The sequence below is a fragment of the Austrofundulus limnaeus genome, unplaced genomic scaffold, assembly GCF_001266775.1.
Source record: "Austrofundulus limnaeus strain Quisiro unplaced genomic scaffold, Austrofundulus_limnaeus-1.0 Scaffold1, whole genome shotgun sequence".
Taxonomy (NCBI): Eukaryota; Metazoa; Chordata; class Actinopteri; order Cyprinodontiformes; family Rivulidae; genus Austrofundulus; species Austrofundulus limnaeus.
The window spans coordinates 6588948-6604131 of record NW_013952403.1 but is presented as its reverse complement, the minus strand read 5'-3'; the positions used below and the strand labels follow the sequence as shown (position 1 = coordinate 6604131).

The window sequence follows — 15184 nt, the reverse complement described above, 5'->3', positions numbered from 1 at the left end:
GCTTTGGTATCTTAAAGTATCTGCATCGGCTAATTCAAGTTTCAGGATCGGAAGTTAAAAAAAGATGGATTAGTGCAGACAATCCTCATAAACAAACATTTTAGAGACTCCCTCCTGCATGCTGTTTGTAAACTAGACTCCAAAAGTCATACTGTTACAAAACTAAACACGTGTCCCAAAACTAAAACACATTTTTATGCAACCTACAGTATACAAAATCAATAAATTAAGGTAAACAAGCTACAATAACATCTGCAYTATTTTGTATTGCTCTATTACTCAAAATAAAATTGTTTACATAGTATAGATAAATTATTAGATTTTCACACTAGCAAAGTTAATTATAAGATGGCATGTCAAACACAAAATGCAGAAAAATTGCAAAAGCTCCTAAATTGATTAAGTTTTTCCKTCTAATAGGGCAACATTTGCATTTGCCTCCATGCAGTCACTAATTAAATCTTAGGATGTMATAAATCAAGATAAATGATCTAGAGCTCCTACTGTGAAAATATATTTTCACTCAATTAATAAAAATGAAGTGCTTTTACTTATATTATTGCTCAAAATAAATGTAAGAGAAATATTTGTTTTTAAAGCCTTAAATTACCCTAAGAACAGTACATATAATGCTACAGGACACATTGTTTTGGAGTGAAAATGGTTTTCCATGCATTCAAAATCCTGCAACTTCATTTTCGAATAGTTGTTTGTAATAAAGTGCACACAAATATTTTAAACAAGTCAATATATTAATTTGGATCACAAAAAAATTTTTCTTTTTTTTGGTGTTAAAGTGTGCTTCTTGAAAGTGGAAGTCAGTTAAAAGGATAAAGAGGGAAACAAAGTGGGAGTTACAAAGGGAAATGGATGTTGGTGGTTAGTTGTGCTTGTGGTGGTCAGATTAGTATGCTTTTATGCGTTGTACGCTTCACTGAAACACCACAGGGCTTGTTGATGCCTCTAAGTGCTATGAAGTATTAAGCAGACAACCTCCAAGGAGGCCCAGAGGCCCAGTGTGTATATGTGGGGTGAGTGCAGGCTGACCACTAACTGTGTACAGCAAAGTACAGAGCCCTAAATCACCTTTTTGGGTAAGAGGAAATAGGGGACTGGAGACATTCWATCAGAAGCAAAACACTAAAGTAAAACCATGTTTAAATGTTTGATGTTGTGTTTTATTTTTTGTTTTTGTCTCAGAACAGGTGAAGAATGACACCAAGTACATGTGAAAGATGGAAAGGCAGAGCAAGGTTATTATACATACTGATCTCACATACTGTRGCTATACTGACAGTAAGGGCATGTGGGGTACACTTATAAAGTCACTTGTGTCAACATGGCAAGCCTCATCTCTCCAGAACTCCGTTTGAATCAACTATTACAGCAGCCAGCAAGCAATAGGTCATAAACTGAYATCCATAACAGTCCACCCAGTGCACCTATTACACTTTATCTGACTGAACTCRGTTTCCTCACCTTCATATCTTTCTACTAAATCACTGTGGATGCTTCAAGACTCCTCACCTTTTAGTCATTTGTCATTCCCCTCTTTGTTGCTCTTTTCAGTTGTACACACATCACTCCTGCCTCTATTCGCCCTTTTCTGGGCCTCATTCATTTTGGGCTTGTCCTTCACTCCACCTTCAATAATACCATCTGTCTTCTCATCTGCTGCGCCAAGATCAGTCTTCACCCATCTGTGTCTTTCACAAAAATATATAGTTTTATGAAGTGGCTACAAGTTTCAATGCAACATTAAACCTATCTGTATATTTCATCATTTCAACAACAGAGTGATCTGTATAGTTTGAGGCAGCTGTCAATGGACATAGGATTTTGGTAATTGGTCCCTATATGATGCAGTATTGTCAGTGTGAATACATGTCCAATCCCATTCTGATGTTATGTTAAGTTGCCCTTTTCAYGGCTACAGATACAGCTCTCTGGCTCTGGTGAAGTCTGGCGCCTTGTGTGACAACTGTGCCGATAAGCAATTGTRACTGTAAACCTTGTATTCATTATCTTTACAGTAGACATTTTCTGCTATCAGTCTGCAGCAACAAGAACTGTCTCATGCCTTGAGATTCTTTGCCCAATATTAAATTAGTTAAAAAAAAAAACACCAAATTGGGGTTTTCCTGGCTCACATTCTGTTTTTTGCCATGACTCGAGCATTTTTTTCATTGATGGGTAAACTATATACCATGTGCATCAGCAAACAACTATTTTATTTTTACCTAACTTTTTCCAATTATAATTTATTGGTCGGATCATTCACAACCCAGGTTTTATTACAAGAAAAAGCTGAAGGTTGAGTTCTGAATAAAGTAGTTTCCTCATTCCATCTTTAAAACTCTATACTTCTAACAACGCTTAATGTTACATTTCTGTTCAAAAAGTGTTAAACTAAAATGAAAAAATCATTAAACAAACTTCAATATAATTTTAAATTATATAGTTTAGGATCAGCCAGTACTTTGTTGTAATATGCACTGCATGATATCTTATTTTAAAGAATCTAAGGAATTCTGTTAGCTTGCTGCTCTCACAACATTATACCAGTCTTTTCTTTCAGCTAATATACAAAGAAAACAGTGAGAGGAAAAAGTCTTTTGAGCAAAAGTCAATGTGAAACTTTGAAAGCACACACTGTGGACTGTTGCAAAGAAAAAAAAACTTTTAAGCACAGACTTAGAAAACTCACTTGGAGAGATCTTTAGAAGTCTGTAGTACACCACTCCATTCACCCAAACCGACAGGAGTTGCTTGATAATGCCATGTGCATACCCAAGTCCTGAACAGCACAGTCTGCTCAACACAAACTAACCTAACAGTTTTTGTAAACACACCGACTCAAAGTGCAATACTCTCAAAGCAAAATACAGACAGTACATAATAAAATATGTGACATGCATACATATAGTATATGTATGCATGTCACATATTTTATTATGTACTGTCTATATGTGACATGCATATATACTATATGCATCAAGTGGTATAGCCGTCACTACTTTTAGATCTCTTTGATGAAGCTTTTTGTTCTATGACTGCAAGTAAATGCTGTGGCCACAATATTATTTTTTATTTCACGTCAATAAAAAGACAAACTAAAAACATTTAGGCTTACATGTGTATGGATGTGTCACTGAAAATGAAACAACTCAAAACTGATGGGCGCTGCACAGGCTTTCTGCAAATCAAGATAGATTTTTAAAAGGTGCTGGGGAATGTCCAATCCAAATTTGAAGTTGAGCCGAGCCTTAAAGTCTCTCTGAAATGGTGAAACTTCAAAGCACCCTCTCTCAGATCACTATTTTAAGCAGTAACTTCATTCACACAATGAGAAGCGACTCATCTGCTTTCTTTCTTACACTCTTCTACTGTTATTCCCCACTGGTCTGCTACCATCACCCTGATTTGGCAGTCTCAGTTTCACCCTGTAGTTAATCTGCTGGGTGGAGTGATGAGCGCTTGGGGAAACCAACAAGAGGAAGATGAAGGAAAAGGGGAATGAGAGGAAGGGGAAGGGAACAGGGAATGAGAGATGGCCATGCATTATTGAGCATACAGAGTAGAGTTTTTAGGAGATAAATGTGAAAGCGTGTTTAGGGACAACCTTTTCCCTTTTGCCTCCCCCGCCTTCTCCCTTCAGTCGTTGCCCTCCCTTCAACTTTCCTTTCCCCATGAGGACAGCTGCATCTCTTATTCAGTGGGGAGGTTAAAAATTCAAAACTAGGAAAGAGGAGGTGGATGGGGAGCGGGAAGGAGAGTACCTGAAAATGGTCAAAATGAAGGCATGTCTTTAGGGAGTTTTCTCAAGTGCTAATCTAGAGAGCTCCCTTCGTTGATTAGCTGTGCGTGTGCGGTGATGGGTGAGTGGGTGGGGTGTCGGCTGTCAGGGGGGAGTTTGAGCACAGGGGAGGTAGATGAATAGAGGGGGAGAGCAGCAGAGGATGTAGACGTTGACTTTCATGCCATAGAGTGTAGTGTGGCAAACAGCATGGTGAAAAATTAAGGTGCCTCCCGGGCAAAGCAGAACCCACTTCTCACAGAACATGACAAATGCAGATACCGAGTAATGGAGCAAGAGTTTCAGCACACAAATACASAAACACAAAGCTGTAAACACAAGGACATCACAACAAGCAAAACCTATCTGACCAAGCACCGTACATACATCAAAATTTTGAACATTTAAATAATGCACATATGAAGAATTTTAAACAGCAACACATTTGGTTCGAACACAGTCACATGGTTACTGGTAGGAAATTAGGGTCAGAAAGTGGAACATGCCCTAGCCAAGAGAGTCTTGTAAATACCATTGGTGTCTGGAGAAAATGCTACTGGGTTATCCATTTTACACACAGCCATCACCGTTAGAGACATGTCACAGCAGCAGATGTAGTAATAAAAGCTTATAGCACACCCAGAGCTCACATAGAAAGAGGCACAAGCCACATTTACAACCTTGTGGAAATAAACAAGAAAATTTGTACCTTAAAAGTGTGCACAATGTGGGCAAAATTGATAGTTTTAATAAGTCTAGCTGTATGAGAACCCCATGGACATGGTCTGAGCCATTAGCACAATCGTCTAATAGCCCAGCAGCACCCTAATAACTCACTATGTAGCTAACATCAAGTCAGTGGCAGCCTTAAGGCTACTGTTAAACAATTCGAGTGAGCTGAGAGAATTAGACTTTTTAATGACATTTTCACATGCCTCCACTGCTGTCATCCATCTTTTCTTTTCTCAATTTGCAACTTTGTTTATTTTCATTCCGAACCATCATTTTTCCAATTGCACAGCTCATTCATAGTCTCATTTTATAAAAACCACATTACCATGCAGAGATAAGAGTGATGAAGAAATCAGGAGAGGAAAGAGAAGTAGGAGAGAGAAGCAGGTTAATGCTCATATCTTGACAACTTCAACTTTGATGTTATTGCTCTTTACCATTTCTTTTTTTTTTTTTACTTGCGCTATCAGTGACATCAAAGTGGGGCAAGTCTTCTGCGTGAGTTGTGAGTGTGTTAGTATGTCTCTGCCCTCAGGGGTAGGTAGCTTATATGGCAAATAAAGTAAACAAAATTTGAGTTCAAACTGTTTGCCAGGGAATGCAACAGCAATCTACACTTTGATGCTTTCTAGTCTTCATTTTTTTTCTTTTCTCATGATAACTGTGCTTTCTAATCATAGACACAGCATCTTAATGACTCCCGTTGCTCCTCAGCTCATCAGTACCAAAAGTGAGGCACTTCTATCTCGTGTTTGACACTTCAGAGATGCAGATACACACGTGTGCAAGTCAAAAACAGAAATATATAATATTAAAGGTACAGAACAGGATAGGGAAAAGTAACAATATGCCGCTGTGACCAAGAGAAGCAAAACATGAAAGCAGAGTGGGTGGATGGGTTGTAGGTGTGCATACATATATGCCTTCATCCCCATATCCTTCAAATCCATTCATGTTTTATTTTTCTTTTACTGTGGGTGAAGAGAGACAAAATCACAAACACTGAGGATATGTAGAATCTGTAACAAGCTTCTGAGCTTATCAGCCAAACTCTCAAACACACATTCACAGAGATTGCAAACATACTACAAGAACATGGACACAAACACATAGGTTCCCTCAGTAGATGCTCGGCTGTCATATCAATAGGAACGTTTAAATGGTAATGGCAGTGGGATGAAAATTGAGTCTGGCAGGCTGGCTGGCTGACTGACCGGCTGGCTGTGAAGAGAGACTATCAYGTCTAAAAACAGGATAATCTTTAGGAAAGAGAATAGGCTGCAAGAAGATTAGGCACATACAGTGGTAATGCTGTGGCATGAACACACTTAGCTTATTTGCATGTAAAACAGTAGAGAGCTATAACACAGGAGGGATGAAGGGAGGAATGAAATGAGGAGAAGGAGTGGGACAAAAGCATGTGTGTGTTAGAATGCCTACATACGTGTGTGTATGCTTGTGTCTGAGCATCTGAGAGAGCTGCAGCAGTTGGCATTGGAAACCAACGCGAGGATGCTCAGATGTGTTGGAACCTGATAAGGCCTGATGAATAAACAGTGTGTTGCGGCTGTTCTGCAACCATGAAGAGATGGTAAAAGAGGGAACACTTGCTATTGCTGAACCAAGGACACATGTTGAGGCTTAGAGAGCCAGCAAAGCCAAGTTAATGCGCCGCTAATGTTGGGGGGTTTAAGAGGTATAGTKTGGATTCCAACTTAAGCAGTAGTAGACTGCTTAAACACTTAAATATACATGCAAATACACAACACATAAAATATAGAAACATCAAATCCCATTTGAATGTCATACATTTTTAAAAGCTAGTCAACATTTAGTCTTTGTATAGGACACAGTTGCAGTTAGGTATGTTGTATTTTAAATGTATGTATGTGAATTCATGAATAAACTTCCAGGCTAAACAAGGGCAGAAAAGCCTCCTTGAGCTTTTCAAATCACCAACAGCTTGAATGTGTACTGAACAGCTAGCAGTATAATGAAAGTCTCTACCATCAAGTTTAAGGGCATGGCTCCCTGTCTTTGGGTCAGTTCCCTGTTGGTTGGAAGTGTTGTAAATACTGCAATTTAAGAATCCTGGGAAGCAAAGCTTTTGCAATAAAACCACTCATGGATTTGTTTGCACAGAAAAACATCAGTAACCACATGGGTTATGCCATGTCAAGTGAGGCTAAAGTTACCATTGACTGATAAGTGTCCCCACCTGTTTTCAGGTTGGTAATTGAAGCCAGCAGAATCTTGTTTATGGGAGCTGCCTCATTGTTCCAAAACTCTGACCAGAGTCAAGGGATTGGCTTCAAGTCTGACCCAGTCTCTCACACACAATCATGGTGTTAAAGGTGCATCAAAACATTAAAAAATATATTTCAGGTGATTAAATATTTTTTATTAAAAAGTGTTAGTTTATGTGGAGGGGGCAGTACTTAAAACTGGGACCAGCCTATGGGGACTTCGTAATTAATTTGACCATTTTGAATTTCAGTTCTATGACAGCAATAGAACATTTTAAATTGCAAGGAAGCAAGACTATTCAGTTTAAATCAGTCTCAGACTGAAAAACTATGACAAGTTGGTGGTAAAAAATAATTGATCTATCTAAAACAGTAAGACAGCAGAACTTTCTGAGAGATGGAATGCCAATGTTTAACATTTGTGCTTGAACAAAAATTAATTAACCCTCAATTGCTCCTTCTGAAAATTCTGGCAGATATTTCCTAGTAAAACATAWGGACGGACTTTGTCCCAAAATAACTAGTTTGTTAGTCAAACGTACTTGAAAATAAGGCAGTTAGACTTACCATCTTGGTTCTTGAGAACCTTTTAGCTCTGATCTGAAAGTTTTGGTTCTAATTGACTAAAGCTGTATTCATACTTTGCAAAATTAAGAAATTTGCTCTCGCTGGCATAGTTGCGATATGTTCTTTTCTGCACAATCATGTTATACTTACTGAAAAACTGAAGTGCAGGACTCCTATGCCCATCTTGCCTCCCCATAGTGCTGGATTTCTTCCCACCAGAGACTCCAGATTTTTGCTTCTTTTACTGCTACCAGTCAATTTCATTATACAGATTGAGACAATAAATGCCTTTTGGCACTTGCTAATTTCTCACAAAGGGACTGCTACCGTTTCCGGCAGATGGTATACAACAACAAGCAAACCTAGGGAAAATGTCCCATGGAGAGCAGCCTGCATCTCTGTGCTGTATATCTACCATCTCCTTCCACAAGTTTTTTTTTCTTTTTTGCCCAATTGACTCTCTTCATAAGTTGTGCTGGAAACATTTGTAAAGATAGTATTTTCTAACAGCCTCTGCCAGCAGTTAAGACAAAAGCACACTATTTCAGTTCATTTGCTTTTCTGATTAAATATGCCAACAACAAAGTTCTGACCAATCACACTATAGTTAATGCACACATCCCTGAGAAAAAATAAATTAATCTCCACCCAGACCTTGTGTCAAGAACATGCCCTTAAGAGAACAAAACAATGGAATTTTTGATGCACTATACTGTATAAGCTAAAGTAGATTTTTTTTTTTCACTTATGGTAGAGTATGAATGCAGCTTTAGGAGGTAGGAGTTCAGGAGGCATAACGGTTTTCAAATAAAGTTAGCGCTTTGCATTTTTAAATGTTCAATGGTAAGAACATAAATGTGACAAAACACAATTGATGGATAAATCAGAGTCAAATTGTCTGAGAAACTGAAAACACAGCTGGGAAAAACACAACACCACCGAGTTGTTTTAGCTTCATTGTACTCTGGTCTGACACCAGACAAGTAACAGAAGAAGAATGAATGAAGCTTTTTAAAATTTAYGTTTGCCTGGAAGCAGTATTCAGACACACAATTATCTAGTGATGTTACCACTACTTGAGAACAGGTGGAAGGGAAATACCCAAAAGCTATTAGGTATCTAAAAGAGCTGTAAACAGAGAATGGCTTCATATAAAAGTTGAGAAACTGACAGCAAAAAACTATTTGATAACTTCCCTACTCTTTAGATAGYGTTTGTGACCTTTCAGTTAATTTTCTTCTTATTGCAACTTCCTTAAAATCACACAATTTGTCAAATCGAAGACAGCATTCTTTACAAAAATACTCATTTAAAAGAAAACTATAAAAACTCAAAAGTTTAAACTACACAAGTGTTTTTCAAATCCAGCACTACTTTAGTATATCTCTATGGCAACACAGGTGTTCCAAAACAATTGTATGGGTTTATACAAACGGACAACCTCTTGGGRTAAACAAATCAAGCAAAGCAGTAAAATACCAAGAACCATATATCCTTGAACGGCCACTTGAGGCTTGCTGTAAAAGTGAGTTCATCCCCATAAACYATGTTAAAACGCCCAACTTTAAAGCAGAAATAATACTTCTGTAATCTAAATTCAGGTATGTTTAATACAGTGTGACCTCATTGAATCRTCAAAAAGGTGTTAGTATATATTTCAGACAGTCTCAAGAGAATTTAGCTGAGTTTACACATYCTATGACCTCATCTATAACTCTGTGGAATGATTAAATCATACACACATTAAAGTACTTCCGCATACACACTGAATCACTCTTTTATTGGCCTGCAGTGAATAATTTCGAGGAGAAAAAGACAAGAGGAGGTGAAAGTGATAATATGTGTAGATTAGTCTTTAAAACAGYCATTCACTTTTCACCTATAGCAATTTTCAATAATATATTTTAAGTTATTAATGAAATCTGTCAAATTTGTAGCAGTGAAGATGTGGTTGTTATTAAAAAAGAGAAGAAAAACTGCATTTTTTTAAAATTAATATTTTCTATAAAGTGTATTCATTGACTGACCAAAGGGTACACTTAAAAGGATGATATTTCAGCCACACTGCTGACCTTTTAGTAACAGTCGAGCAATCAGACTGCAGTAAACAAGGGTGATAGAAAGGAAGGAGAGTGCCTCAGTTATTTGTTTATCATGGAAATTATTTCAAAAAAATAAGTGTACTTTRCAAAAGATGAAATGACCTAATCAACACTGCACCATAATCCTTCATGTCTAGGTCTTGAAATTCAAATGTATTACAGCTTTCATCCTTTCAACTGATTGGCCTACAAACTTGTGAGACCCTGTGCAAGCATTTGTGCGAACACACACACACACACACACCCACACAGCTGGTACTTTCATGCTGACTGGTACCTCATTAAGGTGAGAAGTGAATGGAGTAGCCCTAAGAGAGGGGGAAAAAAACTCACCAAATAGGTAAATGTATTCACACAGACCCACACACGCCTAGAGAGAACACAATCACACCTACAGAGAGGGAAAATTGATTTCATCAGAACACAGGGAGATCAAAAGGCTTATTATAATTGGTCTCTAAATGTGGCAGACCTCACCAACCCACTCTCCCAAGCACATGCACCAGACCACAGACATCACTGAACAGAAAAACATGAATTCACTGATAATAGATGTGCTTGTGACTTATAGAAAGTTAATGAAACACAGAAAAGCTTTGTTACCAGTGTAGAAGTTATGCAGTTATCACAACAAGGCTTTTGGAGGGTTAAAGGTTCACTGGGAAAAAATGAAATGAGGACAACACACTACAACAAAGCACTGAAACAGCAACACACAAAAAAGAGAATGTGGAAAAGGCTGGAGAATTGGGATATGAAAATGATCCTCCCATTATAAGGATTAATAACTATATATGCTCTTGGCTCTTTTCTCTCCCGAATCGAATTAATCACCACCACTCCCACTAGCCTACCCTTTCCCTCTGCTCACTCTGCTTTTATTTCACCCACCTCCTCCTCCCCCTCCGTCTCTTACTTTCTCTCTCTCTCTCATATTCTTTTGCTAATTGGGCTATCTGAGGTGCCGACTTCAAAAGGCACCTGCTATGAAACACAAAGTCTGCAAAAGTTAAAATTAAAAACAATTTAAAAACAGACAGTCTAGCACGTACATATTAATGCTAAATAAAAAGTGCACAAATTCTAGAAATGTTGGTGACCAGACATATTTTCAAAACACAGCTTTGAATTCTGATTAACCAACATTATCCATTGTTATAAAAGAAAAAAAAAAAAAAAACCGAAAAGAAAAAAGTAAGCACTAAAAAGGTAGTAAACAAACCACTTCAAAGTGAGGAATTAAAAAAGTAGCTTAAAGGGAAAAAAGAGGGATAAGCTCACCGCCTAAAATCTTTTATACTGCACTAATCGCTTTATAGACTAAGCAAATCTAAACAACAAGGCTGTTTACAATTTTAAACAGCCACATGAGAAACACTGAAAAAGTCTAACTATAGAGTAGAATTATTCATCCAATAATACTGCAGTAGAATTTGAATAGTTGCGGTTACTTCAAGTTTTATTTGTATAAATGTTTTACATTTATTCCTAAAGGATCTTCAAGTAGAAACTCCAAGCTAACAAATAACTTGGATCCAACCAAGAATTATAAAAATTCATAAAGGTTTGCAGTTTTGATAAAGTATAGTATCAGTAAAACCTTTACTGATACATTTATAAAACACACTTAACACCTAATACACTTAACCCATAACCAATTATCAGTATCGCTACAATGAGTACTCTGGGTCACATGTACACTAGGAGGTGTGTAATTGGGCCACACCTTTAACTCATAAAGGGCTCGACACACGGGAGGCGACGTCGCTCGCTCTCCATTCATTTCCTATGGARSYTGTGCGGTGAGGCGACAATCGTAGCCCTCCTCCAGCCAAGCGACCGGCGAAAATAATGCATGTGAAATTTCGCGCTCATACACGTAGACGTGCACATGCGAGCTTGTGACGCGACATATGAAAGTTGAAAAATGTTCAACTTTTGTCGCTGTCGCTTAGCGTACAACCAATCAGCGAGGGTTTCATTGACTGAACAATGAGAGGAGAGTGTGCTACACACTGCCGTTAGCTAACACTTTCACCAAGTGATTACTAAAAAGCTTTGTGGGAATTTATTGGCACCAGGGTGAAGTTTATGGTAAGTTTTTCCTCATAAAACTGTATCTTGATGTGTGTTTGTTTTTCAGTATCATTAGCATCGCAAGATTTGTTTACTTTAAACGTCCGTAAYGCACACCCGCCTTCAGAGTCAAGAACCAATCAAATTTTGTGAAGACAAGCGACCTGAGAGCGCGATTCGCAAYGCTGCGATCGCTATCGCGTCCCATGTGTCGGGTTTCACCCTGGCTGCGATGACAGCCGTTAATCGCCGTAGTTTGTCGCTGCCCATGTGTCAAGCCCATAAAACTACTTTAAAAGCCTAATATCTGATTTTCAATCCAGATGTTCTGTTTATCTACTCTTGTAATTTACAGAACACTACCATCAATAATGGGTTCAACTAAAAAAGGTACTTGCAGAAACTTCAGTACAGTAATTTGATAAAAACTGCCAGAAAAATCCAGGTACAAAAAATTAAATCATTTAGGATTGTTCAGTAATGAAAAGTTCAAACCATGATATATTCTTGCCAGTCAGATCTCAATTAAAAACGTTTTACAGCCTGATTACTGACAAACAACTTCATCAGGTAGATGTTTGGGGATGTGAGCACATGGAACCAGACTTTTACATTAAAAAATGAACACAACTGAACATAAGTCAAACCATTTCAGAATAAATATGTTTTAAATAAACTTTACATACCACTAATGCAAACAGCTTAATTGGGTGTATATAAATACAGTTTAGTTATAAACTTTTATTAAGCTAAAGGCTTTCCACTATTGGCAAGATAAAAAAATAAAAATAAAAATCACAGTTTATATTTAATGTTCTGGGACCATACTAGTTGAAGCTTGAGGGCAGCTACAAAGATTACCAAGAAAAAATAGCAGCACTAATAATAAAACTCAGTATTGATTAGATGAAGCAGGTGCTGTGGTGAAGATGTGTGGATACAGCAATTAAAAAATAATTTAAAATGGCTCCATATGAAAATGTATCAAACAAAAGTGCAGCAGGCAAACAGCTAATCAATCAGCTCGTGTTGAGATAAACTAAAATGCAGGCAAATATTGCCAATGTGAACTCCATTAATAATAGAAAGCTGAAGAAAATGGTACAAAATTATTATATTTTTAGCAAACGTCAATCTTAATTAACTTAAATTTCAAGTTACAGTTATGAAACAGGTTCAGAGTTGATAGTCACATTTGTTAGTTAAATTCAAGTATGTTTTATAGTTGAAACTGGAACAGGCTTGTTTACAAAAGGTAAACAGTTAAAGCAAATATATACGGAGCAAGACGACAAAAAATGTCATAGGTAAAAGCAAACAAAAACCAGCACACCATGTGTGAATGTGCTACAAAAGCTGTGCAAAGCCACAGGGCAAGGTTCCCCCACCACAAGTTGTGTACATGCACATTCAACTACTGGGCAACAAATAAAGATGAGAAGGAAGGGTCAAGGTGGATCAATGGTGACTTGGTGTGATATTGGCCATTCCTGCAGTCCTCTCCAAAAACTGACCAAGAGGTCAGGAGTAAGGAGAGGGATAGAGTGCTCAGGAGGAATGTATGAGGCTTTGAGCAGTGTTTAAAATGTGAATGAAGGGCAAAGGGTGAAGGCTGAGTCCACATGACCAGAGCTGGTTGCTTAAAGGGACTCTGTGCTTTTATTGTCACAAACTGCACCAGCAGAGAAACATAAGCAATCTCTACAAAAACCCATTGGTGATTAATTATAAACACAAACTTGAAAGTGAACAGAAAAAAGCATGCAAGTAAAATCTCCTAAGAGATTCCGTAAAATCTCAAACTAATAAAAAAAAACAGTGAAGATTCAAAAGACACAAAGAAAATCAACACTCGCACATCTACCTTCTATCCACTCAGGCCCACCCCAGTCTGATCCACACAAAGACAGGTGTAGGGCTATGAAAAGGCCACGGTGTCTTTATATACAGYGCTCAGAAAAGGTTATTAGACATCACACAGAACAGGCGGCTGTCTCCGCCAATAAAAAGAGGATTCATGGGTGCATGGGCCAAATGGTGTATAGGCAGAGCTGGGAGGGGTGTCAAATTACTGAGAGGCAGGCCGGCATTATGATTTGATATACAGGTGAATGCAGATGGGACAGCTGCCAACCGTGACATTTRACTGACATCAGAAGCTAGCTTATGCTATGTGTGCCTGTTTATGTATTTGACCTGAAAAGGACAGAACGTGTGCACGCCTGTGTGTGTGGTGTACAGAGACTGAAGGTCAAATGAAATCACATACACGCCAAAACACGCYGTCTGGAAGTTCATGCTGTCCTAGATATAATTTGAATATGGAGAAGTTCGAGCAGAAGGCGCAGTGACACTGGGACAAGGTGATTGGAGTGGACAGGTCTGTGTGTGTGTCTGTGTGTACAACCATGTGTCAGCGCTTTGTGCTAGGACAGCTGGTGGCTAGTCAAAGAGCATCAGTGACCTTCTTCTTATCCCTTCCTATACCATCTTCCTTTTTGTCCGTCTCCCCCCCAAGTCCCAATTCATCTCACCCACTGATGAGTGTTCTGTCTCTGCACATTGGGATGATGAACTGCCAGGTGTGAGTGGATAATTCATGAACTTATGTAAAATTCTGTTCCGTCACTTTATCTCTGAATAATGTAAATGTGAAGTGTTTGTTTCAAGGTGACAAAAAAAGAGAAGGAAAAGGGACATTAGGTGTCAAAAGATAGAAAAAATGTGCAATATACTTACCTTTGTTGCCTGATGGAAGTAGAGAACAGACATCCAGAAAAAGGAGAAAAAAAGGAGAAAAATATGTAAGAGAGGGGACAAGAAAAAGACAGTCATTATTGAGACATGCAACAGACACAMASAAAAATAAAAAATAAAAAATGATATTGAAACATGTAAGCTACAAACTCACTCTTTGTTTGAGAGGAAAACGTAAAGGTGAGTTTGGCAAAGAGTTCATTGTTTTTAAACTGTTCCTCATCAGCCTTGACCCAGAAACTGTTCTCATTGAGATCCTCCGCTCCAATCTAAGGGAAAACGAAGAAGAGTGAAGTGAATCACATCTGTTAAATGATTGTTTTATCAAACCGGCTCAATTTTACAAAAAYGGCTATCTGTGCACCTGGCAAACAATGAGACAAGCAGAGAAAGAAGTCAATAGAACAAAAGAAACTGGCAGGGGTATGATGAGAGTGGAAGATGATTGAGGAAGGAGAACACAATGCAAGAGGAAGATACGTGTAGTCATTTTCTCTAATTGTTGCACACTTACCACCAAGAAACTTGAGCTCAATTAAAAGTAAAAAAAAATCTTTTTTACCTCTTTCTTTACTCTTTTCTTACCCTTATTTGTATGCACTCACACAAGTTACAATTAACTTTCCATATTTTTTTCTTCCACTTTCTAAATGTTCTTATCGGGGGGGGGGGGGGGGTTGTGGGTCGTACTTCTACTGTAGTGCTATCCCAAATTATTAAGTTATTTGCTTTTTATGTCATATTAGCTTTAATAAATATGATTTTGGGGGGTGAGAGGAGAGAAAACCCAGAGCGAGTGAGAAAGCAGTGGTAGTAAATTTATAGATATCAGGCCTTTCATTATGGACAAAGCCTCAGGGATGGGTGTGGGACAGAAAAGAAAGAGTAAGGAAAAGAAATGTGATATG

The 15184-nt window shown here is 38.0% G+C and overlaps 1 protein-coding gene across 2 annotated transcripts in view; it reads right to left on the bottom strand.

The window, feature by feature from the left end:
* The window catches only part of diaph1 (diaphanous related formin 1), a 117534-nt gene that overhangs the window by 53326 nt on the left and 49024 nt on the right, over positions 1-15184 (bottom strand). For both annotated transcript variants that reach the window (XM_014007291.1, XM_014007299.1), the window contains 2 exons: positions 14431-14545; positions 14259-14267 (listed from right to left, as the gene is read on the bottom strand). In XM_014007291.1, coding sequence (XP_013862745.1) covers positions 14259-14267; positions 14431-14545 — 124 coding nt within the window. The remainder of the gene's footprint in view (positions 1-14258; positions 14268-14430; positions 14546-15184) is intronic.